Here is a 27,621-nt window from a genome sequence, read left to right on the forward strand (position 1 = left end):
TGAAACGGATCATGTGTGAGAGATTTGTGACTCATCAACTGGATGAAGGATCCATTCTCTGTGCCTCAATTTATGCATGAGTTATATTAAGTAACAAGTAACGGCTAGAGTGCCAGGCCAGTTGCACCTTCGTTCCATCGATACAAAGATAATGCCCGGCGGCGAGCTTTACTCTCCTCCAAGTTAGATGTCGCTGGACTCCTCACGCTGTATAGAGTCGATCTAAGCACTTTTCGGAACCGCTTCTACGCACAGAAGTTAGCATTGAGCTAGCCACTCTGGTATATGGCATGGTAGGGAACATACCTGAAACTCAGTGCTCAAAGTAACAACGCAAACCTCATGAGCTCGTATAATAATCTCACAAGCTTTTTCGACAGACTCGTTCAACCCGATCTGAGGCATACGATCTGCAAAAAGCAACAATATGAAGCTTCCGTGTAAAAGATAAATGCCAAAAAGATATGGCATGAATGAAAGCTCTGGGTCGCACGCCAGGATTCGCGACATGGCGTCAGATGCAGCTATAGCATGAGATGCACACTTCATGAAGCCTACAGATGGTATCCAACCATCTTTATTATCCAGCATTGATACAGCATCCCATTTTCCATGGAGAAGGACGTGAAGAACGTGCAGTATGAATGTACTGTATGCAGTGACAAGCTGAGCTTGCGCGTGTTGACGGTGTGATGAGGCGTGACTGGCGGTATGTGAAGTCCTGGGAGGATCGCCGTGACTCTGTTGTGGTGATATCGCGCATTGAGGCGTGCGCACTTGACTCGCTGGTATAGCTGAGGCGTCAAGCGCATCGACTTGGTATGCGCTGGCCAGATCGGCTATGCTCTGTGCACACTGCGCCATGACTTGTTCTATCATTGCTGTAGCCGGGTCATCTTCCTCCTCCTGCCCATTGACCTGATTTCTTCGCATGTTGCCAAATCTTGGATGGGACTTTTGTCTGTGCAGTTGGATAACATCTCCAAGGATCGTCATAAGTGGTAGAAAGTATTCAAAGAAGCCGATACCAGAAATACGCGTTGGAGCGCCGAAGTTTGCCGAGTGTGAGCTGCTACCAAATGTTGTATCAATTGGGTTTCGTTCTGACGATAATGCTGCCCAAGCCTCATCTGAAAGCGGTGCATGCAATTGGCATTCGTCATCGAGGATGCGCAGTGGTGCGTTGAATGATAGAGCCAAGTGGCGATCGAGGCAAAAGATCAACCAAAACGCTCTCCGACGCTCTTCTCGGACTTCTTGTATGGTCAATCCTGTGCGTGATGCTTCACAGGACCTGCAGCCGCACGAGGTTGTTTGACTCGTGCAAAGAGATGTTTCTGGCTGTGTGAAGCTGTTCTCGGGCGAGTCTTCCCTGTTCAAGCCCATATTATGAGATAGTCGTAGTGCTTTATTCCACCACCGGAGGCAATCTGTCTTGAAGTCGCCGCCAGAAGAGACGATAGTGACGAGGATGAACATGAGGACGTCATCAACCAGAGGAACTGGTGGAGAGACGGCAGAGGCTGATCCAATATGGTACTCTTGGCGATATTGATCACCAGCCGTGGCATACTCAAGATCTCTCACAAGGGGACCGCCTAATAGATTGAGTTGGTAGAGTTCATAAGACAGATAAGACTTACTGACTTGTAGTTCTGTTCCAAACGTCGCGATCTCTCCCCTGGATTAGGCCCATCATCAACTTTCTCAGCTCTTCACACACGATTGCCTTCTGGCCTGGCAGCAGGAACAAGGAACTCTCTGCTGTCTGTGCACTGACCCACAGCATGGTTACCAATAAAGCTGGCGTACATGTTCGTGGGTTCTCGTCTCGAAGGAGCGATTCCTTTCGCATGACGTGTGCTAAAACGTATGGAGATGAAGATTTGAACAAAGATCCTCCTGGCTCAACAAAGTAGAGCTCGAACAGTTCACAGACAAGCCTGGCATCGATGATACCGTGGAGTAAGGGAATGATTGGTTCGAGACACTTGTAACGGCATCCACGAGACGGCAAGTCTTGGGTGATTGTTGAGGCTCGCTCGCGTGTAGGTGACTCGTGAACAGAAGCGGCGCCATGATGGACTGCGAGGTCGAAATCAGGGAGAGGATAGGAAGGCTGAATGTCAGCTACATGATACAGTTGATCAAAGGTCGGTGCCGGAATTGAATCGGCTGGCATGTCAAGAGATACGGCATCATGATGTGATGAGTGGCTGGACGAGTATTGCGACGAGACTGTGTCCTGGGGATTTGCGGGGAGGCCGGGACTTTCCTGTACGTCATATGTCCCGCTCTGCTCCGGCTGTGAATTCAGTGTGCTTTGCTCAAGATCGCAATCAGCTTCTGATGAGTCAGGCTCTCGGTCCTGCTGTGGCTGCTGTACTCGATTTGCTGACTTTGGCTTACGGCCACGTCTACCGATACTTCGAGTATAATGACATGTTGATTGGTACTCTAAATCATGAGTAGGTAAGCACAACTCTACCCCATGTCGCGGGTCGCATGCTTACCTTGACAACGACGACTGGGGTGTATCCCAACGTCAGCTCTTCAATGTCCTGCATGTAATTGGGGTTCTGCTCCTGTTACTCACCACGGCTGCTGACCATCACAACGGACTCTCAAAGTGCTGCATCTATCGCAAGCAAGTCTTGTTCGCTTCCGTCCACTCGGTGGATCCCTCTTGGCATGTTGACGCGGTTCATTATGATGAGGATCCATGATTATCCACTGCTTGGAAACATTGCGGGACGCCCACTATAATCAGGATAATTAAGGAGGCAGAGAAACATCCGTGCGAGGTCCGGGTATTTGGTAATTTGCCGCCGGAATGCTACTCCGTCCAAAGGGTGATTTATTTTATCCGACGGCGGGGAACTGGGCCAATCATCAAATTGCCAGAGTGAGGGGAAGATACTAGGCTGTTCTCGGTAAAGTCTAACGCTACCCTACATTTTCTATTCTTGTGGATTTGAAGCATCCGGAAAAAGGCGTTAGCTACTCTCTACTGTGAACTTAGAACTGTTGCTATAGAGGAGCTAGTTACCAGTTTCGGTAAGAATAAAGCAATGGCTTGCTGTTAGTTGTAGTACATGATGAGTGTGATTTACCTGACGCTCTTTGAATGGGGATTTGAGTGGAGGTGACCTGGTACAGCAATTATAAGTAGCTTTAGTATAAAACACTCTGTTGTCGAAGCACTGGTATAGCCATACATTTCTGCTCAAACTTAAGAGAAGTTACCTTCGACATCTAAGTAACCATGGTTGTAATAAAGAATATTACCTCACACGATGTGCGGTTTCCTGTAGGTGGTTAAAGAAACGGTCGACTTGATATACGCTAACTACAGCCCCAAGACTTCACTGGACAAGGCTGGCTCCGATGGCATGAATCTTTCACCAGACTACTCAGCTGCGTTTTGTATCATTGCAACCGACGACCCCAACTTTACCGGTCATGGCATGGTATGTAAAGCACCCCCGACTCTGCATCGAACTGCGTCTCACACCATGATTGTAGACCTTCACAATTGGCCGTGGAAACGACCTTGTCTGTGGCGCAATCGACCTCCTCGCTCCATTGATACAAGGCAAAGATCTTTCTGAGCTCACCAAAAACTGGGGCAAAACATGGCGATACTTAACCTCAGATTCACAACTCCGTTGGGTCGGTCCGGAAAAAGGTGTTATACATCTCGCTCTCGGTGCCCTCGTCAATGCAATCTGGGACTTGTGGGCAAAGACCTTAGGGAAGCCTGTCTGGCGTGTTGTTGCGGACATGACGCCGGAAGAGGTGATCCAGTGCATTGACTTTCGCTATATTTCCGACGTGCTGAGTCCAAATGATGCCCTGGAAATCCTGAGAGCAGCACAGAAGGGCAAGGCTGAGAGGGTTCAGGAGGCTTTGGATAATCGTGCGGTTCCTGCGTATACTACTAGTGCCGGTTGGTTGGGCTATGGTGAAGATAAGATGAAGAAGCTACTTGAAGAGAGTGTGGAGGAGGGTTTCAAGTACTTCAAACTCAAGGTTGGCACAGATCTTGAGGAAGATCGGCAGAGACTAAGGATCGCCCGTGATGTGTTGGGCTATGATAGAGGCAACGTACTCATGGTGGATGCGAATCAGGTATGACCCAACCCCTAGGTCTGAGAACACTTAACTTACTCTCTAATACAGGTATGGTCCGTCACCGAAGCAATCACACACATGAATGCTCTCGCAGAGTTCAAGCCATGGTTCATCGAAGAACCAACATCTCCAGACGACATCCTCGGACACGCTGCTATCCGCCAAGGTCTATCCAACACAACACACGGCGCCATCGCAGTAGCAACAGGGGAAATGTGCCAGAACCGCGTCATGTTCAAACAGCTCCTCCAAGCAGGCGCCGTAGACATCATCCAGCCCGACGCATGCCGTGTCGGTGGTGTAAACGAGGTTCTGGCGATTCTGCTCCTCGCTGCAAAGTTCAAGGTCCCCATTGTCCCGCATTCAGGCGGTGTAGGACTACCAGAGTATACGCAGCACTTGAGTACTATTGATTACGTTGTCATCAGCGGCAGGAAGAGTGTTTTAGAGTACGTGGATCATCTCCATGAGCATTTCCACCATCCGTCGAGGGTTGTTGATGGACATTATGTCACGCCCTTGACGCCGGGATATAGCGTGGAGATGAAGCCGGAAAGTCTGGTGAGGTTTGCATATCCGGGCAACGACGCCAGTTGGTGGACAAGTAAGGAGGCAGAGGTTGTTATTAACCAACCGAGGGTCAAGGCATTTTAGAGACCATGGTGTATTTCAACCTTGGACTATCGGTTCAACCGCATTGCAATTTTCGTTCTAACTTATTACATGTCACCGAGCGACGAGCTTCTTCTGCGTTTCCGACCGCCACTAACTTGGTGAATGGAGTCTTATTAGTTACCTGAGCTTAACATAGTCTTACTTCTTGCCGTGCCAGCTAAATCGGTAACGAGCTGAAAAGCACCTTTAAGACAGGTCGTCATCCTGCCGACAATTGAGGCCGGGAGCTGGAGATAGGCGGGAGATAGGCGACGTGCAAACTCACTCACGTCTACTTCCGACCAACAGCACCTACGTTCCTTAACACCGATACACTAGTTGTTAATAGATGGCATTAAGCTTCATAATTGCGCCAAAGACGATGGAGACCTTGACGAGGGGGGTGTATTTGAACAGCTCAATTAGACTCAATCACACTACCATCGTGCAACATTAAGGGAAGCGATAGAAATAGGATTCATATTCTTCTAGCTACTCTATCAAACAAGGCCCTAAACAAAACAAACATAAAACATTGAACATGCTGAAAGGACGGAAGAAGGATATTGTTTTGTTCCTCTGCGGACGCTACCTGGTGTAAATTTATAAACGCGCATGATTCCCTCACGCTGCTACTCCGATCGTTGCGAATTGCTTCAACTCCTTGTTCTTCGGTGTTGTAATATTTACTGCCTCAGAATCATCGACACCATTCCCGTTGGAGACGCTGCTCACTGTCTTGGGCTTCTTCCCAGAAAAGTCGTAGTCTAACCACTCCCCAATGATCAGGCGAACACGCTCAGCGAGCGACAATCTGCTCTCCACTGCTTGAGGGTCTAGCTCGGTACAGTCTCGTAAGCTCTCGGAGTTTCCATCAGTCTTTAGTACTCTTTTGACTGCAACCACATTCTGCTCCAGATCTGAAAGAGTACTGATTCCTGTTATGGTTGAGACCGAGAACGAAGGAGTGCAGTTCTGCTTTGCCTTCACAATAGCATATTGCATCGCGAGCGAGCATAGAGTTTCTTCTTCTCCGTGCTTGTCCATCCACTCAGCAGCTTCGGCCGCAGCAGCCCTCAGACCTTGAGGCGCAGGGTGCCAATCGCCTGTCAGCCCAAGAGGAATACCTCCTGTCCTCAATAGCCCAACAGCCAGTGGACTGGAGCAGAAGACTGAGTTAACGCCGGCTGCGCGGAAACGATCAAAACCACGGGTCTCGGCTTGTGTGTTCTGAAGAGTGAGCTGAGCCCATGTTTGAACAACGTCGACAGTGTGTCCATATTTCTGTCCGGCAAGGCTAGCAACCTCAGCTAGAACATCAATGTCGTATCCTGAGATTCCGACCCGCAGAATAACACCAGCTCGTTGAAACTCCAGCAGTACACCAACAGCTGTGACGGCTTCATCCAAGGAGACATACTCAACATCGTGGCAGAACACAACGTCCAAGTACGGAGTCCCAAATCGCTGCAGTGATCTGGCGACAGACTTTTTGATCCAGTCCGGGGAGTAATTAAACTCGTTTTCCTTGATGCGGCCAACCTTGGTCATGAGCTCGTAGTCACTCCGTTGGTATCTAGACTGGATGCGGGAATCTGATAATGCAGCGCCCATGAGTTGCTCTGAGGGCTCATAGTATGGTGATGTGTCAATGGTGCGCACGCCAAGCTCGAATGCGCGCAAGAGGATGTCGACGATAGGAAGAGATTCCGGGTCAGGGTTCAGTTGGTAGCTGAAGCCTGCTCCGCCCATGACCAAGGCTGGGGGTGAAGAGGTTGGTGACATTTTGTTGTGTTGCTTGGTTGTTGTTTGTGTTGGAGTAGAAAAGGGAGTTGATGTTTATTAGATTGAGATAGTTGATGTTTATTTGATAGAGATAGTTGAAGTGATAAAGAATGAGAGATCTGTGGCTATGGCGATTGGGGATATGTATTAGTCCTTTCACTATGAATCTTGGATAGAAGTCAGTTATTCAGACTTGCATTTTGGATATAACAGTTCTCAATGCGCTAAGACGCCTCAGAGGGATTTTTATCATATCGGCCCGTTACAAATGAGATCTGCAGCTTGATAGAGTATCATTGGTACGTATCTGACAGTGGATACGGTTGGCGTCGTTGGGACTAAATACCCGACGGTTAATTCTCTCATGCCGGACCATCATGCGGTATCAACCGTCCTAGCCCATACTGGCTACGCCCAACTGTGACCTTGCAGACAGCCATAGCGCTGGGATATCTCGATTGATGTTTGAGACATGCGCAGACACACATAACTGCGACGGGGATTTAGTCTAGGATAAGTTGGCTAATGTTGAACTTTTGCATGGAAATATGTTAGAAGCGCGGAAATACTATAGGTACATCTTTTTATCCTATTATCCTGCTGCCTCACACTATTGACTCTTAGCCGGAATTCTATAGACCTGATACTCATCCCCTGCATTGACAGGCAAGATATTGAACGTAACGAACCCATCTGGACTCTCAGGTTCAAGTCTGACAAAGGCCTGCGCCGCATGCTGCTGTTTTGTACCAACCCAATATGCCCCAGCAGGAAACCTCATTATCTTCTTGCTCAACTCCGTATTTACTGTAGTCAATGCAATACCTTCATACTTCGTCTCTGCCAGTGTCGCAGATGTGATGTTGTATGCTTCCACCTCACCTTCAAAGTCGACAGCAAGCTCATCCACGATAATACCAGCTGCTCGGAGGCGGAGAGCAGCGTTGGCCCAGGCTCTGCTGAAGATATAGGCCTCTGGACGAGCGCGGGTAAGGTTACTAGCGGGAGGAGTATTATTACCAAACAAAACAGGAACCTCTGTGATGTTTCCAGTCTCAGCATCAAGGTATGGCCATGTCGTCTCCATCCATCTTGGCTGATCCCTCACAATAATCTCGTGGCCATTTTCGATAAAGTCTTTCCTCGCTTCCTCGACAGTTTCGTATACCAGCTCCGCATTATCAGCGGCAACTTGCAAGACCGTCTCAGCGGCAGTCAAACCGGCTGTTGTTCTGCGCTGGAAGTTGCGATCTCCAATTCCGATTCCTCTTGTCTCTGAGAGAAAAGCTAGTCCTTGACCAAGAAAAATAGTGACTTCGCCGCGGGTATCGGTGACAAAGTCTTGAAGTTTGATGGTGTCGTTGTCTTGTGATGCAACAACGTAGCCGTTCGTTGTAAGATTCTTCTTTCGTAGCGCGCTGGCGACTTCTGGGACAAACAGAGATTCCGCCATGGAACGAATGTCGGCGTGGACATTTGGGTTCTTAAAAGCTGAGAACTGGTTGTCCTGGACCGGGATATAGGTTTTGTTCTGATATGTTAAGCCTCTTCGGGCACCGTACTCGTGGCAATCGAGATGGACATGGGCATTGAACTTGAGGTTCAACTGCTTGACTTCCATGGTCTGTTGCGAAGCCATCTTGGTATGGTCTCGATTGGGGTCAAAGCTTGTCGCCAGAAGACGCTGGAAATAAGCCGACCCATCAGGGTTATATCGCGGAAGAACAATGATATCGAGCTTTTCCAGAAGTCCAAGTGCCCATTCCGGTTCAGCATCCATTTTGCCGAGGAGTGCAAGGAGTCCTTGTTCACCAGCCGGTTCATTCCCATGAACTCCGCCCTGTAGCCAGACTCTGACCTTGTTAGTGGTGTTACCTACTGGCGATGTCTGCAATAGCGATTTTGATGCAGACAAAACAACATAAGGAATCGAGCGTCCCTCTTCAGAAGTGAACACAGGGTTATGATAGGTCATCCAGTCGTTTCGCGATGCAAGCGTCCACAAGAACTGCTCCAACGTCTGCTGGGAGTTTGGCGCTGCTGTGCCATTGGCGAAACCCGGAGCAACATTCTCCGGATTGATGAAGGCTGGAGAGTAGAGCTTTTGATCAACATCCGGAAAGTTGGCAGCAATTTGGGGAGGATCCGTCTCAAAAGGGACTTTATTTCCTGCATAAGACAGCGCTGCGGCTCCAGAAAGAAGAGTTGAAAATACAAGAGAATGCATCGTTGCTTGCTGGATGAGGCTATTTAAAACGCATATTTCCCTTCTTTTATATATAGTTAGTTACCTCCGAGCCAAGTCCCGGTGTTGCAGTGAGCTTCCCTCTTGATACTAGTAGGTGATTATCATTGTCGAATAAGATAAAGGTCAACTTGTAACCCCGCGATTTCCTGTATTGCCAAGCTCTGTGATCCACTGTTATCACTTGGCAGTCCGACCACGGAGGCCAACTTTCATCGCAAACTTGTTAAGACATATCTCATATCAGGGAACTTAGACGGGTGCTGATTGAAGTATATACTCATCTAGATTGAACTGCCATACCCTCTAACGGGTCAAGGGAGTTGAAGTGCTGTGTTCGCATGGGACAAGAGTACGAGGACCAAGAGCAAGTTGAATCCACACAGTGAACGATCTTGAGGTATCTTCTATTCAACAAATCTTTAATGAACGCGCAGACTGTGGCTGAGATTGAATTAAGCTTGAATTTAACCTTACACAATATTGGTGCGGGCAGCAAGCTAGGAGCAATCACTGCACCAAGAGTCTCTTCGCCGATAGCGGGAACATACCCGCTCATTCGGCTGTGCTAGCGGCTATGTACCATGTTCGCGAACGGTCTAATACTACCGGGTTATCTTTCTTATATGAACGGAAGTCAGGTCTAAGATAAGCCGGGGAAAGTAAGAAAGAGTACAGGCATTATAGAATGTGTAGGCCTGGTAACAGTATACTATAGAGATCTAATCAATGTCAAAGCGCTTAGAAATCCGCTCACTGTCCATAGTCCGGATGCTGAAATGCCGCGGGTTTAGCTCAAATGCGCTCGTTGAAGTAGGTATGTTGTTTGTGCCTTGTCCTTGCAGTAGCGGCTTCAATCCCTTTCCAAATTTGAACACGCACATGGCAGCAAAAGTCACAGATATGATGTTGAAAGAAAGAGCAAATGAGGCAAATAGCAACATCTCTTCCTTCATCAATGTGCGTGCCAGCAGGCCATTGCCAGTTAGCACTATGAGCCGCGTGCTTAGGTACACTATCGCCGCAATATGAAACATCTTGACAGCCGTCAGTTCTAGCTATATGACTTTTTAGGGATTACATACTATCGCTAATGTCATACCTAGCATATGTTCATTTTTGACGCATACACCAGCAAGAATGGCGTGGATGATTGAGACAGGAATGATTGTCATGGTCAGTCCAAACTCTGGCTCTCGGTAATGGACATCCACAAGGCCATACGTGATAAGAAACAGGTTTAGCAGTAAGAGGGAGACTTTGAGAAACACCAGATATGCCTATCAGGTTTAGTATACAACCTACTAGGACTGTTGGTCACATACTAGGTACTTGACGTGTCTCGCTGTCATCTTCAGGTCCGGGCTGATGTGCTCGTACAAAGACCATGAGAACTCTATGTGAAGGTAATAGGCCAACGCAGACATACAAAGACTGCACGCCGATGCTACAGCAATGCAAGTAATTGACATTGGGCCAGCGATATCCCAATACGGCATGCTATTGTCTGCAAAAGGCATTTTGTACATGTCCTCACCGCGACTAACTCTCTGCGTAGCGCCTCTTATTTGGAAGTATTCCATACCAATGGAGATTGAGAAGCAAATGCTGAGAAGACATTGAGTTCATAGTTGGATCTTGTTCTTGATGCGGCACGAATCCACGGACAGAACGGCTTGGAACCCAAAACTGATAATCGACACTGTAGAGGCTACAGGCGTAACATATGAGACTGGGACTTGGTATACAACGGGATTAACCCAATGAAGGTACTCAACAAGAATGGCCCTGATACTGTCAGTTGCTTTGCGCCATAAAAAAAGGGATCGGGGGCTTACGTTTGCACAGAAATGATGATAACAGCCTGAGCAGCCGTTATCCCAACAAACGCCCATTCCAGACGTGTCTCAGGCCTCAGCATTTTTGAAATACACAGTTTAAAAGGGATCTGAGTTGGAAGAGACGTTGAGGAGAAACCCGAAGAAAAACGCGACCAAAGACTCGGGCTGTCACGTGCATTCCACTATTTTTCTCGTAAACGGGGAATGCTCTTTGGCTGATCCCAATGGAACAACATGGCGAACGGGCTTTGAAGGGGTCAATGCAGTTAGGTCTCTCGGGTTTAATGGCCCATTGTTTATTTTCTTCGGAACTTGTGGATTTTGGTGGACTGATGATGATGTAGCTCTGACTTAACCGAGCCTGTGGCTTGAACGCATCTATAAATAGATGACATGACTTAGCTAGATGCTATGTGGGAATGAACATGTTGTCAGAGATGAGGCTGTAGCTCAAGATCTGGATTCATAATGCTGAATGCCTTCCACAGCAGCATAATGAGGATGCTATATATAGCATGACAATTAGCGACTGTGAAGTTCTCTACCTCCTTATTGCTTCGCTGACTGGAAGCACCTGGCCAAAGGAGGTACCATGTGCATATCGGGAGGGCTACTGCAGATATTGACAACACCCAGAGCGTATGAAAGAAGGACCTCGCCCATTAGAAGTAGGCAATTGACAGCGAAAGTTGCAGCATATATACTGCTAGAGAAATTCTATAATTAGGAAATCCTACCGTACTTACCGTCAATGGCGATACACGAAACTTGTTCCACTTATACGAGTCTACATATCCCTGCTGGTACTGGCTATACGTGTATAGCAACCAGGCCTTCCGCAGTATCCGTATCTCAGCTAACAGATAATATTGTTAACAGCAAGCTGAATGGCTAGTGAAGCGGGTCAAAAATAAGCTTAAGACATTTGAAGTCCAGTCCCCCTCTTGTGGTGGAACATGCGGTGTCAGGTACGCGCCCCTACGCGTCCAGGGGCCAAGTTCGCGTATTGCAATACAGGAGTTCTCAATGCATTCTATAAGTACTTCAGCAATACAGACTAATAATTTCGGATCTTCTCTCAGTATCTGCTTCACATTTATTGTTTTCATTAGTTTATCGTTCTTGAGTTTCATTTCTTTCTCTTTCGCATCTATTTACCTGTCATTACAGAACAAAACGCTCTCATTTGTAACAGATTCGGCACTTCACAATCATTTTCATTACCATCACTTTCACAAAACATCATCATGGCAGGTTTTAAGTTTTACAATTACGAGCCCTCGTTGCCAGCGGCTGCCGCATTTGTCATCATCTTCACTACTGCCGCTCTTATCCACTTATGGCAGATGTTCAGGCATCGAACATGGTACTTTGTCCCGTTCCTCATTGGCTGTCTCTGTAAGTGTCCTTGCCTTTACATGATGGAAGAATACTGATTCTCCAAAGTCGAGGCATTCGGCTACGTCGGCCGCGCGCTCTCCGCAAAGGAAGCTCCAGACTATACCAAGAACCCGTACATCATGCAGTCGATATTACTCCTCCTCGGTCCTGCACTTCTCGCCACTTCGATTTATATGATATTGGGCCGATTGATAGTTCTTTTGGATGCCGGTCACTTATCCCTGATTCGAACGAAGTGGTTGACCAAGGTGTTTGTCATCGGCGACGTGCTATCTTTCCTGGCACAGAGTGGAGGTGGCGGTATGCTCGCCTCAGCAAAATCTAATGATAACGTCAAAATGGGTGAGAACATGATCGTTGGCGGATTGCTCATTCAGATCGTCTTCTTTGGCTTCTTTATGGTTGTCACGGTTGTTTTTCATATGCGGATTCGCTCTCGCCCAACATCTCGATCGCTTGTCCTGAACACTCCTTGGGAGAAGCTGATTCTCATCCTTTACGCTTCGAGCCTTTTTATCCTCGTTCGTTCAGTCTTCCGTGTCGCGGAATATGTTCTTGGGAAAGATGGGGCGTTGCAGGCTCATGAGTATTGGCTCTATATCTTCGATGCGACGCTCATGTCCTTTGTTGCTATTCTCTTTAATGTCTTCCACCCAAGCAAAGTCATCAACAAGCTGGGAGACGAAAAGCCCAGGTATACGGTAGATGAGTATCCCTTGCATAGCGTGTAGTCGTCTCAAGGCTCATCGGGAGTTTAGAGGTATACCGTAGAGCGCCCCTATCATCAGATAGCTAGAGGGATGATTGGATACATGTATTAATAGATAGATTGTGACGAGAGTTGTTTCGCCAGATTACGACATTCTACCCCATTTTTGTTTATCCTCATTGTCTCAGGTTCCATTTGCAGGCTGTGTATTGAGATTGCCGTCAATCGTGGTGTTCATGGTCCCATTTGCCTGGAATATGTTCCTCAAAACGTCAATAGTCAGATGAAAGCCATCTGGGCTTGTCCTCTTTGTATTCTTCGAGTTTCCAGTTTGAGTCAGGTTAGAATACCAGTCGACATGGCTGAGCGTCAGGGATGGAAACGTGGTGCGAACTGTTTCTGATCCTGACAGGAACGTTGTTCCATCATCTGAGAAGTGATGATAGACAACACTGATCCCACTGATACACGCATCATCTCCCCCCACGATCTCGACATCGGCATATCCACAACTGAGCCCCATCAGTGTGTAGTTTCCAGGTGTCGGCTCCGGACGTTGTGGATCAATGTCTCCTGGGGAGTACTTTACCCCCCAGGGGACCTCATCCGAGATGACATCCACTGCAGGAAGATCGAGGGGCTCCCGAGATGCAAGAGTTGCCACGACTACACGTACTCGTCTGCCTCCCGGCTCCTTAGACGCATAGCAAGGAAGCGGGTTGATCCCTCCGCACGCAGGAGGCAGCGTTTGAGCTTCAGCGTAAACAATCTGAGTGCCATCAGGAGACCATCTCGGGTCAGCCATTGCATTCCATTCGGGGTCATTATAATCGCCACTACCAGGAACGCCTTCCCCTTCCCCACTGATCTTCTGGCCGAAGTATTCCCCACGATCACCATAACGATCCAAGATATACGGTCTGAAGAATCGTCTCTGTCCGTTGTTTCTTGTCGAGGATGTAATTGTCGTACTGATCAGGTCGGTAACGGGCGGAATGTGTCTCATGCCAGAGAGCCACATTTGACGGTCCGTTCCCCGCGTATCTAAAACTGCCATCCAATTATCATCAGGCGAGATAGCAATAGGATCGCAGTATTCTGGATGGCTTGTAAGTCGCCGCACCTTGCCTGTCTCCAAGTGAACAGCAAAGACATCAATGTTGGAGGAGTCGGCCGGATAGCCGATGTACGTAGCTTCAGTTCCCCTACCGCTGAAACCACGAAGCTCACCTACAGCTATGGCGTTTCGGTTTATGGTGATGTGTTTACCATGCGCTGCAATAGGTTGGTCTGCTTCTGGGTTGAACAGTCGGGTGACTTTGACGAGATCGTAACGTGGAACAAGTGGTAAGCCGACTTTTGGCTTCGCGTTGAGTTTCAATCTCCCGAGGTACGCGTACTGACCGATCTTTCGACCGTTAGTTGTGAATGCATTGAACCCAAGATGGACGTTGTCGGGGTGCAAACGCAGTTCCCTAATCGCGCCTCCTTCCCCAGTCCCATCAGGGCTAGTATTCCACCGTAAGGGATAAACACGGGTGCGCTCCGGTGTACAGGCCGCATCAGCCAGGTTATGCTCTCCACAATCGAGTATGTTCGTACCGAAGAGAATTCTTTTTCCGTCACCAAATGCCTGAGGATAGCTGTATGTTGGGCTTGATCCTCTAATGTTTTGCTCCGCCAATCCACAAGTGAGACACTTCCATGGACTTCCACTAGGGAATACCTTGCCGTTGGTCTTGACGATAATGATCTGGCTACCATTGTTAACGCTGGATGGGTCTGGAGATGATGGAGCGCCTGTAAAAGTGACGTGGACCAAAACATGCTTTCCATCCGGTAGAAAGCCACCGGCTTGGAAGTCCTGGTTTGACGCTGCAGTCATGCATCCAGTGCCGTTTGGATTCACTTCTGGCGTGCAAGCACCGATATTATTGCTGGGTGCAACTGGTGGAAGGGGAAGTGTCGAAAGGCTGATGGGTTCTGGAATTGGTGGGGCATGTTGCGCTTTGTCGGTCGACATGATGAACTGAGATTTCTGAAGTCCCAGTGCCCTCCCTACACAGCTCAGTATGAATGATTTGCAGTAATGCATTGTGATTATTGGTGTCAATTACGCGCCCTTGTATGTGCAATGAATGGCCTGGCAAAGTCATAACGACAGGTACTTATAATCTTTTGACTGTCTCACACGTATCTGGACTGTTAGTACAAAACTTCCATTTCCAACTTTATTATTAGCTCTATCAAGGCTCAATAGCCCAACGGAGATCGCAGCATGCTTTGACCTATGAATTAAAGCCTTTAATCTCCATAGACTAAAGGATTTACCATTATATTTGCTCTTATTTATCTATTACTTCAAGTCATTGCATTACATCTTGTACCGCGCTAATAGTGCCAGCCCCTAATGTGAGTATCAAATTCTGTACTCCACAAACACGTCATTGGCTCGTGCATAACACAATACGCGGAGATCTTCACTATACGCGTATTTCGTATTTAGCCATCCGCGTGCAATTTCTTTCCCTTAACCTGGACCATTAATTTAGTAGAATTTGCCAAAATGAAGGCATGACCAACACTGCTCAATCGCCCTACCGGTGTTTCATATCCCTTATGTAGTATACTCAAATTAAAGGAATGTCCATACGGTCGCCATTTTCAGGACGTAACAACAGTTGGTGCAACTACACCTAACTAGAGCGCGTGGCTGTAGATGTTAGTGCAATTTTGCCGGTCACATATAATGACAAGACGATTACAGGAAGGCAAGTATTGCTTCTAAAATGTGAAATTCCATTTGCTCTCTTCGAGCCCTAGCTCAGAGACTTGCATTAACCATTAAATACACTACATAAATTAAAACTCTATAAGACTTTGAACAGACTCTGCGCGATATGATCCCGTCATACAGCGACGACTTTAACCTCGGGGCCTTCGATCTTCTTGACCTTGCGGCCCTCCCACCATGACATCAGACCAGCCAAGAGACCTGTGCCGCAACCTAGACCGATGAAAGTGCCAGTAGCCCAGCTCTGTTACATCAAGTTAGTACGCGAAGCTCGAATTACCTGGGGGACTAGAAACATGAACTTACGGGACGATCAATGCGATTATACCCCCACATGAAATAGCACAAAACAGCTTGCAGGAATGTGTTCAGCACCATCATATATATAGTGAAGCCCAATTTCCAAAGCGGTGTCGGAGGCGCCTTCTCGCCAGTAAACGTTGTCGAGCGAGGAAGAGTAGTAGTCGAGTCAGCCGGGCTTGCGGTCTGTTCCGTGGCCCAGGCAGGAGGACGAAACCAAGCCTTGTTTTGCTCTGTGAGCTTCTGCATGGCAGGGACATCCTTCCAGAATACTGCGCGGGTGTAGCGGTACCAATCGCGGAAGCGCCATGGGGCTAGACCAAAGCCTGTGACGCAGAAGAGGGCGTTGAGGATCTGACTGTCTATCTCCAGCCATTTCTTGCGCGCTGAGTTGTTGTCGTTTGCGCTGGGATGGTTCATGGCTGGTGCGACATTGAGCAGCAGGAAGAAAAGCATTGCCTAGAGGTGAAGGGTTAGATGTGTATAACAGAAAGATATCGAGTCGTCAATCCACTTACGCCCCATGCCTGTGAGAGTGTTAGTTAGCGAGCTGAACTTACGGAACAACCGGACAAGGGCTACTTACCACAACATTCAAGCCGTAGAGCGTGATGAGGAAGCCAGACGGCGTGAGAAAGAATTTCCAAAATGCCTTGAGGCCGTTTATGATGGTTGGTCCCCATTTCTCCTTCTCGTCAGCCTTGTGTTTCTCATACAGACTTTTCCGTCGCTCCAGTCGCTGTCGATGCTTTTCGCGCAAATGAAAATGATGATGATGATGATGCTCCTCAGGCGCCTCGGTGATAGTCTCCTCCCTCGACGACCCCTGCTCCACGTCCACCTCCTCAGGAATCGCGACAGGTTCCTCAGTGAAAGGGTCCTTGTCAAACTTCGGAATCACACTGGGTCTGCGGGTGAGCGTCGCTGTCCTCACCAGCGTGAGTTCGCCATCTGGCTCGGGCACAGCGTAACGCGCAGAATGGCCTTGGGCGTTGAATTCGATCTTGTCGCCGCCAGATTCGGCGTCGCGGAGTTCAGTGAGATTGGGGGCTTGTGCGATGGCTGTGCCGGTGGCTTGCCACATTCCCAGCTGCGGATTGGCATTGATGATTGATAGCGACGCGCCGCGGACGCGACCGACGAAGCCATTGTTTGGCGGCGGCTCCGACATTGCGGCTGACACTTTGAGAGATCTCTTGTCTCTCGAGGGAATCGTCGAATTTGAGGCTCAGGGATGTTTTGATTGATGGTGCAAGGTTCGTTGGGGTAAATCTGACGGTATTGATTTAATCTTATTTCTTCGGAGTCGGCTCTTGGTTGCTTCCGGGCTACCCGACTTGCCGGATCCAGTAAGACACCGGCGTATGTTGCACCGGCAAACGGCCAGTCATCGATCAGCATCCCGGCTTTTACCCGCTTAATCATCACATAAAGTTTACACTTCAAAGAACGGACAAACAAAACTAACTACATGTGCTTTAGATCGTCGGCGTCTTGAAGTGCCGAGTCCGCGGACAATCCTGGTTCGTGCATCGCTCCAGGGCCATGGAAGATGATGCTGATGATGAGTTTTGGTCTCAGGATAGTTTATGCTCTCACACGCTTGCGGTATAAGACTATCAAGATACCGATTCTGCACCGCTGTTGTTGTTACTTCGTTGCAGGTCATCATATAAACAAACCCATCTATCGTTGACGCACATGAACGGACGACCAAACACAACATTTTGTACTAAGAATGGGTTAAAACATATCTGCATCTTTATTCATAGATGATATAGGCTATCGTGATCTGTAAATCAAACTCTCCGAATACTCAGCGATACTATTACTCCAGACAACGCACTCCAGAACACTACCGCCGTATAGATAAATACCATGCTCGGCGCTTTTCAACATCTTCAAAACATCCTCTAGAGGCCCAGGGTAGCCCAGAGCGCAAGTCCACCAACAACCCAAGGAAACATCATTCTCACAGCCATCTGCGCATTAAACTCCTGCATGAGGTCCAAAACATTCTTCGCACTGGAATTCAAAGGTTCAGTCTCCGAAGACTTGGAGTCCGCAATGTCAAGCAACTTGTAAGACGGGCCGAGCATCACCTTTCGAACCCAGATCCAACCGATGGGCATGAGTCCTCCTGCAGTAGCCCAGATCTTCCAAGCCAAAGCAGAGCTGTTCTCCTTGTACTCTCCATAGGCAATAGTTCCGATCACAATGATTGTGGTCAGGTCGACCCATGGCACGGTGGCTGACATGGACCAGTAAAAGTACTCCCATTGCTTTGCAGCGTCTTTGGGGGACTTTTGGACGATTGGGTAGACTGAGGGGAGGAGACGGTAACCTGATGTCATGGTACCGCCGTTGATGAGACTGCCAGCGATGGCAATACCCTTGAGGGCTGGGAGGTAGGCGTGAAGGGAAGTCATGTTTGTGTGTTTATTGGAGGATGTTTTGAATCAGGTGATGAGGATGATGAAGCTGTTTGTGACTATGCGTAAAATAAAGTGATGAGAAATGGAAGAAATACTTGTCCAGTGGTTGTCTTTGATGTTTATGTTTGCAATCGAAAGAGAAGCCCTTTGTTATAGAAAGCTATTCTTGAACTATGGCGAGGGCAGCGCCGGAATTTACATTCCAAACTGTCATGCATGGAAACCACTGGACACTTTGTTGCCGCACGGCGAGCCGAACTGGCAGTCATCACAGTCCACAACTAAGGTCCTGGTTGCGTATGCTCTTTTGGGTCCTAACTCGATAAGGAACTCCAGCTGAGAATATACTGGAGGTTTGCAGTGCGCCACTGGGCGAGCCGCTGACCGGCTGAGGGTTCGATGTGACTGTTGAAGGGGCTGTGGAGAGAGCTGAAAATCGCAACCAGCTACGTCTAAGGATAACAAACGACGGCCCACGAGTCGCAATTCGCTCGCTATCTTGTTTACTTGAACTGAGACATTTACAATCCCCAAGACGTTCTTGGCTACAGCGTTCAGGGTCGCAATATTGGCTTTAGCGCTTGCCCCGGCCTCCCCCCGGCATGCAGTAGCTTTTGCAATAGTTAGTTACCCCTCAGCGCTAGCAGGCGGCAGGCCGTCCTCTGGTCCTCTTGGGCTTAGCACTATTTCTGTGGCTGGCTGTTCTGTAGAATTTGGGCATTTTTGGACAGTCAGAAACATGGTATCTTTTCAAAAGTCCATTTGACCCGAAACAAGATAAGGCTCGCATCGGAGCTTCTGAAATTGAGGCCCTCCAAGCGGCTGATCATTGTGGAGTAGATACAAAGCTATCTAAGGAGGTTTTTGTTTTTCGGGAGATGGGGAATTGGTAATTATGCAGCACGTCCTGGGTAGCTTCCAAATAATCTTAATATTCAGAAAGGCAAGGTTGCACGTGAGCTTATCCGGCCGTCTGCAGGCCCTGGTGATAAATCCATTACTTGGCTCTCCGTCTCAACTGACCATTACTCCCAAGTTGAACAGACATGTATAGAATTGTAAAATAAATAATACGATTAATGACGTGATAGCTAGAACTGCACACCAACAGCATTGACCAAGTTCTTGACAGCACCAAAGAACTCAACAAGACCCATTGTCCACCACGATCGCCTCTTCCAGCCTTCCTCAATAGGCAGTCTCTCGTCTTCAAAGATAGCTCTGACATACTTGACTGGAATCGTCTTTCCATCTCCAAAACAGCCCATCATCAGTGCGAGCTGTCCGCAATTGACCTGATGTTCAGCTGGTCCATAAACCAACTCTGGATTATCCTCCAGCTGCCGTGAGATACGAGCCTTGATGAACTGGGCAAGATCTGGAATGGTGAGAGTTTCACCATCATAAGAATATTCCAGCATCTCTTCAATCAAGTCCTGTTGAGGATCATTGTTTCCCTGCTTCTGAGCAATGTCCCGTCTTGATAGAGAGATGTCGTGCTCAATAGCGCCGTGAGAAGCAAGATTCTCAAGATTGAGATACTTCTTTCCATCAGTGATCTGCTTCGAATTCCAGCAGCCGAAATAGTCAAAGAAGGAGTAGGGGTTCTTGATGAGGGACCAGATCCTCTGCCATGTGCCAACAGGCTTTTTCATGTATGCCTTGGCTGGGTTTTGGTACTCAAAGTAGGTGGGGATGGCAAAGACAGAGCCGAGAAGAGGACTCATGCCGACGTGTTTCATTGAGGCGTTGAGATCATCCATGAAAATGCCGCGGCCGCTGCGCTCAAGATAGCCATGGTTTGCGAGAGCATTGACGACGGGGCAGGGACTTCTGCTGGCATTGGGAGGAGCTTTTGCAAACTCTCCAACTGCAGGTGTAGGAGGCATTGGGATGGTGACCGACATGGACTTTGTTGGTCTTGAGTGATGGAGAATGAACAAGTGAAAGTAAATGAGCTGATTTCGCAACGGCAGAAGGACGTGGGATTGCCGTTCCTTGAATCAACATGAGCTGTTATACCATGAAGAGAAGAAGCTGCAGGGTCATTCAAGAGCTTCAGTTATCATTGACCAATGGTTTCCAGGTTCATTACACTGGAGTCTAGACCTGTAGCGTAGTATTTGTGGCGGCCAGTTGAGCGCTGAGCATTTCCAATAGTTCCAAGATCAACCGCACTACCAAAGCCAGAGTTTGAGACATCGGATGTATGTGGGGGACGGAAACGAGCCAGATGCGAGAGCTGCATTACTGCTTACGTCTTGTGGCTTGCTGAAACTGGCAACGTATTTACTCAGTTGGTTAGACCTCCTGCAGCTAGGACACTCTCCGACGGCGCACGGGTAGTGACAGGGGAGGACAGCTTCACGATAAGCGCTGGATACCTGACCGGTTGACAACCGGGTTACGGGATAGTCCTTGGCGCATTAGTGCACAACACCGCTACAGTCTTTCATGCCACAAGCTGTTTGGAGGCCTTGGAGACGCTGGAAGAGGAATGTGATGATGCTGATCAGATCAACGGCTAACGATGCACGCATTTTCAGCTCCGGAGGTGGCCTGAGCACTTCTGCTAGTCTGAAAAAGACGCTATCTTAGACCAGTTAGCGGTCAGCCAGCCGCAACGGGCCGTGTGGAGTGTTGAGTGGGTGAATTTGCAGGTGGCTGAGCGGGGAATGTGATAGCGATGCGGCATTTGGTTAAAGCCGTGATAACCACTGCTCGTGTGCGTGTTCAAGTTCAGCTCTGAACTTTGCCTCCAATGATCTGACTTGGCTGTTTTTTGGTCTACTGAAAATTAGTTCTTTTGTGATTGCTGGAGGAACAAATGCATGAAATCAATAGCGGCGGACTAAGAAATGTCACGATGACGAATGAGCAGGCCACGAATGTCAGCCACGCGGCATGCAAGGTTCGTCAGCTCGAGAAATGAGCGGGGATGGGCCAGAAACACAATGATTGAGATATTCTTGGCATTGCAGATGCCGAGATTTGGATAACAATGCCCGAGAATTGGTTCCGAAAGAGCTGATAGAGCGGAGTAAGCGAGGCAGGGTCTAATCGATAGTTTGTCTTTACAGTGTATTCACAATCTGCATTCGGATACCCAATCTACATTGACTGATAATAGGCCCCCAGGCTGCACCAGCTCAAAATACGCATCACAAAACATTCTGTTTATTTCACACTATCTCATTCCATTATATCTCTTCATCTTCAGCCCAGAAGTTGTGCACACGTCACTTTCACCAAGCATCACTCCCTTTTCCCCCTGCTCGTGTTCTTTTAGCAACACGGCAGAACAGTCCTCACCGTCATCATGAACGGCCATTCACAGCACTCACATGAGCCTGTGATGAGTAAGCAGGATGAGGATCTGATGCAGCTCACGTTGCAGCTCAGAAACAAGAAAGAAGCCGAGAAGTATGCTAAATATCACGGCGACAAACTCATTGGAGTATGTATCACTTCCAGATTGTATCATGCTTGCTAACGTCTGTAGAACCCCATTGCTCCCAAGGTTGGCTTATGGGAAGATGTCAAAGCCGTGTTCTCCAAGTCAAGCAACTGGCCCGCCTTAAAGAGGACGGCAGATGGGATCATCAAAGGCACTGGGCTTGATGTAAGTTGGTGCTGTATTCAATAACTCTGTATACTGACAATTCGTAGGGACAGAGTCTTGCGACAATCGCTGGCAGTCTTTCCGACTACAGTGTCCAACGCCAGAAGCTCATCGATGGCCAAGTCAAGGACAAGTACGACAAGATGCTGCACCGTAAGTCTAAACAACCTGAGGGGAGACTGATGACTGATACTAATTCCTTCAGCGCCTTTGACATACCTTGGCGATGCTTTCCAGTATCGAACTGCTGATGGCAAGTTCAACAGCGCCATGAATCCCCATCTCGGCCAAGCTGGTGCCCCCTATGCCAAGACTGTCCCGTCGAAGACAGCGCCATTGGGAGCTCTTCCCGATCCTTCTGATCTCTTTGACAAGCTCATGGCGCGAGAGGAAGGTGGCCGAGAGAGCAAGTCTGGACTCTCCGCCATGCTCATCTACCACGCAACCATCATTATCCATGACATTTTCAGAACCAACGACAACGACAAGAATATCTCTGATAGCTCGTCGTATCTTGACCTGTCTCCCCTCTATGGATACACCACAGAGATGCAGCGCAAGGTTCGAGATGACAAGTTCAAGCTTGGTCTCTTGAAGCCCGATACGTTTGCTGAGGACCGTCTACTGCGACAGCCGCCTGGCGTCTGCATCATGCTCGTTATGTACAACCGCTATCATAACTATGCTGCAAGACAACTTCTCCGCATCAACGAGAATGGACGCTTCAGAGTCCCCGCCATGTACGAGAAGACCAAGCTTGTCTCTTTGATCATGGAGCATCTTCCTGAGAAGGACCAGTACGGCCAAAAGCTTCCACTGGATGACGATGTTAAGGAGAAGTGTAAGACGTACGAGAAGCTCTGGCGAGATGTTCGCGCAGCTAGGCCTGGCGATGCACCATACGCTCCCCCCAAGACACCCAATGAGACAGACAAGGAGAAGAAGAAGCGAGAGGAAGCCGAGAAAAAGCGACACGACGCTCTGGAAGAGATTGAGAAGTTCAACAAGTCTAAGCTGAACCAAGACCTGGAAGACCTGACCAACGAACTCAAGCTCCAACTCAAGAAGAAGACCTTGAAGCTCAAGGATCGTGACCATCAAGCAGCCAAGGACTTTGAAGCGGCGTGCGACGAGTTCAAGGATGCCTGGGAAGCAGCCTGGAACAAGCAAGATGATGATCTCTTCAACACAGCCCGACTCATTACCTGCGGCATGTACATTCAGATCTCAGTCCACGATTACCTGAGAGCGCTTATGGGCTTCCACCAGTTCGACACCAACTTCACGCTTGATCCTCGCGCCGACTTTGATCAGAAGAAGACGAGCCGTGGTATCGGCAACCAAGTCACGGTAGAGTTCAACCTTCTCTACCGCTTCCACTGCGCCATCTCTCTCAAGGATGAGAAATACACTGAGGACTTTATGAAGAATGTGTTGCACTTTAGGGACCCGAGCAATACCTCTCTTCCTGAGTTTCTGGGTACCATGGCTGCTGTAAAGCAGAAGGCTGCCGAGGATCACAAGTATGGTAAGAGGGAGCCTGAGCCATGGGAGGTCACCTTTGGTATCCCTGATGAGGACCCGGCACCTACGGCTGGGGCTGGCTCTTCAGGCAACACTTCGGACAGTGGTGTCGCTCTCAACGGTGCTTCCAACAATGTCGGTGCGGACAAGGTCACCGAGTCCAAGCACTTCACTCGCAACCCCATCACCAACCTCTTCGATGATAACCAGATGCTCAAGGAGCTGACTTCAGCCATGGATGACCCCATCTCTAATTTTGGTCCTCGCAACGTTCCCAAGTGTCTTAAGTCGGTTGAGATCATGGGCATTCTTCAAGCTCGTCGATGGGAGTGTGGAACTCTGAATGACTTCAGAGACTTCTTTGGTCTGCCCAGGCACCAGTCCTTTGAGAGCGTCACAAAGAACGCTGAGATCCAGAATGCCCTTCGAGATCTTTATGAACACCCTGACAAGATCGAGCTGTATCCTGGTATCTTCTGTGAGTCTGATGAGTACATGGGCCTGGACCCAGGACCCAGTGAGTCGAGCTCTGCTCTTTGGTCTGCCATCTTCTCCGATGCCATCACCCTTGTGCGATCTGATCGCTTCTACACTGTTGACTGGAATACCAACTCTTTGACTTCTTGGGGCATGAAGGAGGTCACTCCTAACAACGAGATTTGCAAGAGTTCAGTCTTCCACCGTCTCCTTCAACGTGCTTTCCCAGGCTGGTTCCCCTCCAACACCATCCGCTTCTTCCATCCTTTCTACACAGCCGAGCAGAACGGCAAATATGCCGAGGCTCAAGGCTATGGTGATTGGTTCAAGGAGACAGTTGATCACCCAAAGGTCACCGTTGCTGCTCCAGTGCAGAAGCCTGAGAAACCATTGTATCTCAGCAAGTTTGATGACATCAAGATCATCCTACAGGGCGAGAAGGCTAAGAATTTCACAAACTCTGCGTTTTACTACAAGGCAAATCTACCTCAAGTAGTTAGAGACGTGTTGACTACGGTGGATGGGAAGCGCGACCCTCAATACACACCCGCGATTGATGATTACGTCAAGGATGTGGAAGCAGACTTGAAGAAGTATCTTGACGATCAAATGAGACATATCGTCAAGAGAGAGTCGATCTCTATGACCAACTCGACCTTCCAGATCGATGCTACTCGAGAGTAAGTTTATTTCTATCGTCCGACCACCAGACCCAACTGACCCTTCACAGCTTTGCCATCCCCGTTGTCACTCGATATGTCGCCGATTTCCTCGGCTTCGGCAACAAGCTCTTCAAGGAACCCACCGAGTCCAAGGACACGTACAGCGAGAACGAGATTTATCAGCACATCACAAACTGCCAGATCTTCCTCTCGTACAACGCCGACGAGACCAAGTGGTTGCAGCGTCGTGAGGCCTTCAAGGCTTCCATGAAGAAGCTCATCGAACTGACTCAGAGAGGAACCATCTGGGAGGCTGGGCAGTGGGACATCACCAGGGCGTTGTTCGGTAAGAAGGAGACTAATGCTATGCATGATCTTGGAGTATTTGTCGCGAAGCAGGTTCTGGGTTATGAGAAGGAGCAGAGCAAAGCGGCTGCTATTCTTCTTCTCATTTGTCTTGACTTTGCTTATAATGCAGTCGTCTCGGTAAGTTCCTACAATACCTAGTTCATCAGCATTTGAGACACGCTAACCACTACCAGTTCACTGCTACGTTGGATGGCTACATGAAGGATCTTTATGCAGCAGCTGATGGCCGTCCACATTTCACGCTAGGCCTGCGTCATGACACCCGCCCACAATGGATTCAAGTCCAGGAGTGTGTCTTCAGCGATAAGCCAAACGCTGATGAGCATCTTGAGAAGATGGTCCAGACAATGGCACGAATCACCGTTCGACAGCCCATTGTTCGCAAGGCTCTTGAAAAGGACGACTATATCTTTGCTGGTGCGAACAATGGGGAGAAAGTTACCATCAAAAAAGGTGATGCTGTTATCCTCGATCTTGTAAGTTGATGTCACCACCTGCTTGTCAAGAATACGGACTAATCAATCTTTACAGGCCAAAGCCGGCGACGAGGAAGCTGTCAAGAACAGCCCGGAGAAGCGACAGCTCTTACTGGCTCAGCTCAGCATCGCTGACAAGTTTGGCGTCTTTGCACCCCGACGTATTGTCACGATTTCTCTTACTTCGATGATCAAGTTCGTCGCTCAGATGAAGAACCCCCGTCGTGGTCACGATGCGCAAGGCAAGCTCAAGAGGATCAACCTTGACTCTACTCCCGAGGGCTATGCCAATTACATGGCTCCCGGCCGAGTAAGCTGGATTCAGAAGCAGGCCGAGAAGCTGAAAAGCCCTGGAGAGGCAAAGGATATTGTCACCGAAGGCGATCTGCGGCCGCAGAGTGACACGTATCTCACCCCAACTTGGGATGAGTTCGTTCCCTTCCCCATGACATGGAAGATCCGCTTCGATGGCTTTGGAGAATCGGACTACAAGGTTGGCACCAATGACTACGGTAGAGTCAAGACGATGCCTACGCTTCCTGATTTCTGTCCCCCGTGGTATCAACCTCAAGGTCCTAGCACAGAGGGAGGTGCTTTTGCTTCTTCCGTCTGTATTTGTGCTGAGGAGGGAGCTGGAAAGGGCGAGGTTGATGACAAGGGTGAGAAGGTTCACAAGAAGGGTTGTCCTTGTGTTGGAGGCTCGAAGAAGAAGCATAAGCTGAAGACGGCTCAGCTTTCGACTGGCTGTGGATTGAGTGATAACTGTGTTCATAAGTAGTGGTGTTGTTAGTTTCCAAGAATAATTAGTCTCTTGTATCGCTTTACTTATCCACGGTTATTGTTGTTGATGAACGTTAGTGTCTAGACTCCATGCCCCTCTACTCGTCTTGGATTTCTTGCTTAATGTCAATGTGAGAAATTGGTAGAATTCGCGAAACATGACCTCTGTTACCATGAAGATCTCTGAGCCACTTCATCGACTGGGAGAAACTTACGAGACAACCTATCGCAATTATTTGTCGGATTTGACAGAGACATAATATTCGGCAGCCATGCACTAAAGTCGGATGTTTATTTACCCGTGAGGTATAATCACTAACACTTCACTTTTCCATATTGACATGGACAACCATCTTTGGCATATGCCGTTTTTTATACGACATGTGGGATGGGCCGTGCACATATCTATTGTTACGACAGGTGGGATGATTGTGGTTGGCAATGACTCAGGCCCAAGTCAGTGACAGCTTGGCAGGGGACAAGTAGGCTCCGCTCAGCGAATAACAAAAGAGGCTTGGTAAAGAAACCGGGTTTGTTGGTTTTAGCTATCTGCTGATTGACTTACGTTGTCTGTTTTGGTACATGATGTCTAATCATGTTGGTGCCACAAGAGAGCGTTCAGCTTGCACCTATTATGGGAAAAGCACGAATCGACGATGCGCTTATTGTATTCAAGAGCTTCAAGTTCCCTAGTCCTGTATATCATATGGGCCTTCTCAATTGATTGATGACAGCAATATGAGCGAGCTTGACTCAAGCGAGATACATGCGATATTTCCTTGTAAATCAATGCCCCAATGTAGTCTTGAGATAATACCAATGGACAAGAATAACTTCTCTTGTATAGGTTAGCAGAGCTCTTGTGGGTTGCCAAGATAAGTAACAACCCATTTTCGGGCTTACGGCTAAGCGAGAGCGCCTACAACTGCTTAATCGAGTCTAGCTCTTCCGCGCAAACAACGCCAAGAACCATGGGAGATCTGCACAAAGCTAGGATGATCCTCGTGAATCTCCTCTTTCTGAGGGGAACCTCGGATATTACACACAGCTCGGGCCAGGATTAAGCATAAGAGGCTCACCAGATAAAAGGCGGGGGAGCACGTTAGAGTTCATAACCGGACGGGCCTTTAGTCATTGATGAACCAGACGGGCCAATGCTATCAGCAAGCGTGGGGGCTGTTTATACGATTGACCGTGTCGGATGCTTCTGTGAATATTCCAGGGCCTCCAACTTCCTGATGTAGTAGCACTACCCCATAGTTCTTGAACTCTAACGGAGCCATCGGTGGTACTAGCGGGGACAGATAACGGCAATTACGCCCAAGAGAGCTTGTATGGGAATAAGCAGTTGCCAGAGTATAAATAAGACCATCCACTCGCGATGAAAATAACTTTTATCATAAACTCAAACAG

The 27,621-nt window shown here is 48.5% G+C and overlaps 10 protein-coding genes across 10 annotated transcripts; 3 read left to right on the plus strand and 7 right to left on the minus strand.

Annotated features, from left to right (window-relative positions):
* Positions 1-183: 183 nt before the first annotated feature.
* Positions 184-2,567, minus strand: FTJAE_3781 (transcription activator; the record flags this gene model as incomplete). Its single annotated transcript, XM_037350116.1, has 4 exons — positions 184-207; positions 307-1,598; positions 1,648-2,455; positions 2,514-2,567. 4 exons carry the CDS (start codon positions 2,565-2,567, stop codon positions 184-186), a joined length of 2,178 nt encoding a protein of 725 aa, XP_037209195.1.
* Positions 2,568-3,296: 729 nt separating this feature from the next.
* On the plus strand, positions 3,297-4,788 carry FTJAE_3782 (mandelate racemase; the record flags this gene model as incomplete). The annotated part of the gene is made up of 4 exons (XM_037350117.1): positions 3,297-3,310; positions 3,356-3,470; positions 3,526-4,131; positions 4,183-4,788. The coding sequence occupies 4 exons, from the start codon at positions 3,297-3,299 to the stop codon at positions 4,786-4,788; spliced, it is 1,341 nt and encodes a 446-aa protein (XP_037209196.1).
* A 624-nt stretch (positions 4,789-5,412) lies between these two features.
* On the minus strand, positions 5,413-6,573 carry FTJAE_3783 (D-arabinose 1-dehydrogenase; the record flags this gene model as incomplete). Its single annotated transcript, XM_037350118.1, has 1 exon — positions 5,413-6,573. The coding sequence occupies one exon, from the start codon at positions 6,571-6,573 to the stop codon at positions 5,413-5,415; it is 1,161 nt and encodes a 386-aa protein (XP_037209197.1).
* Positions 6,574-7,183: 610 nt separating this feature from the next.
* FTJAE_3784 (carboxypeptidase 2) lies at positions 7,184-8,800 on the minus strand (the record flags this gene model as incomplete). The annotated part of the gene is made up of 1 exon (XM_037350119.1): positions 7,184-8,800. One exon carries the CDS (start codon positions 8,798-8,800, stop codon positions 7,184-7,186), a length of 1,617 nt encoding a protein of 538 aa, XP_037209198.1.
* A 3,106-nt stretch (positions 8,801-11,906) lies between these two features.
* Positions 11,907-12,791, plus strand: FTJAE_3785 (uncharacterized protein; the record flags this gene model as incomplete). The annotated part of the gene is made up of 2 exons (XM_037350120.1): positions 11,907-12,057; positions 12,106-12,791. 2 exons carry the CDS (start codon positions 11,907-11,909, stop codon positions 12,789-12,791), a joined length of 837 nt encoding a protein of 278 aa, XP_037209199.1.
* Positions 12,792-12,953: 162 nt separating this feature from the next.
* On the minus strand, positions 12,954-14,792 carry FTJAE_3786 (saponin hydrolase precursor; the record flags this gene model as incomplete). Its single annotated transcript, XM_037350121.1, has 1 exon — positions 12,954-14,792. The coding sequence occupies one exon, from the start codon at positions 14,790-14,792 to the stop codon at positions 12,954-12,956; it is 1,839 nt and encodes a 612-aa protein (XP_037209200.1).
* An 886-nt stretch (positions 14,793-15,678) lies between these two features.
* On the minus strand, positions 15,679-17,034 carry FTJAE_3787 (uncharacterized protein; the record flags this gene model as incomplete). The annotated part of the gene is made up of 4 exons (XM_037350122.1): positions 15,679-15,807; positions 15,870-16,322; positions 16,382-16,390; positions 16,450-17,034. 4 exons carry the CDS (start codon positions 17,032-17,034, stop codon positions 15,679-15,681), a joined length of 1,176 nt encoding a protein of 391 aa, XP_037209201.1.
* A 742-nt stretch (positions 17,035-17,776) lies between these two features.
* Positions 17,777-18,292, minus strand: FTJAE_3788 (uncharacterized protein; the record flags this gene model as incomplete). The annotated part of the gene is made up of 1 exon (XM_037350123.1): positions 17,777-18,292. One exon carries the CDS (start codon positions 18,290-18,292, stop codon positions 17,777-17,779), a length of 516 nt encoding a protein of 171 aa, XP_037209202.1.
* Positions 18,293-19,389: 1,097 nt separating this feature from the next.
* Positions 19,390-20,187, minus strand: FTJAE_3789 (chloroperoxidase; the record flags this gene model as incomplete). Its single annotated transcript, XM_037350124.1, has 1 exon — positions 19,390-20,187. One exon carries the CDS (start codon positions 20,185-20,187, stop codon positions 19,390-19,392), a length of 798 nt encoding a protein of 265 aa, XP_037209203.1.
* A 1,430-nt stretch (positions 20,188-21,617) lies between these two features.
* FTJAE_3790 (linoleate diol synthase) lies at positions 21,618-26,206 on the plus strand (the record flags this gene model as incomplete). Its single annotated transcript, XM_037350126.1, has 7 exons — positions 21,618-21,755; positions 21,801-21,920; positions 21,968-22,073; positions 22,126-24,601; positions 24,652-25,069; positions 25,126-25,428; positions 25,484-26,206. 7 exons carry the CDS (start codon positions 21,618-21,620, stop codon positions 26,204-26,206), a joined length of 4,284 nt encoding a protein of 1,427 aa, XP_037209204.1.
* Positions 26,207-27,621: the final 1,415 nt, after the last annotated feature.

This window comes from Fusarium tjaetaba, assembly GCF_013396195.1.
Source record: "Fusarium tjaetaba strain NRRL 66243 chromosome Unknown NRRL66243_c0000070, whole genome shotgun sequence".
Lineage (NCBI taxonomy): Eukaryota > Fungi > Ascomycota > Sordariomycetes > Hypocreales > Nectriaceae > Fusarium > Fusarium tjaetaba.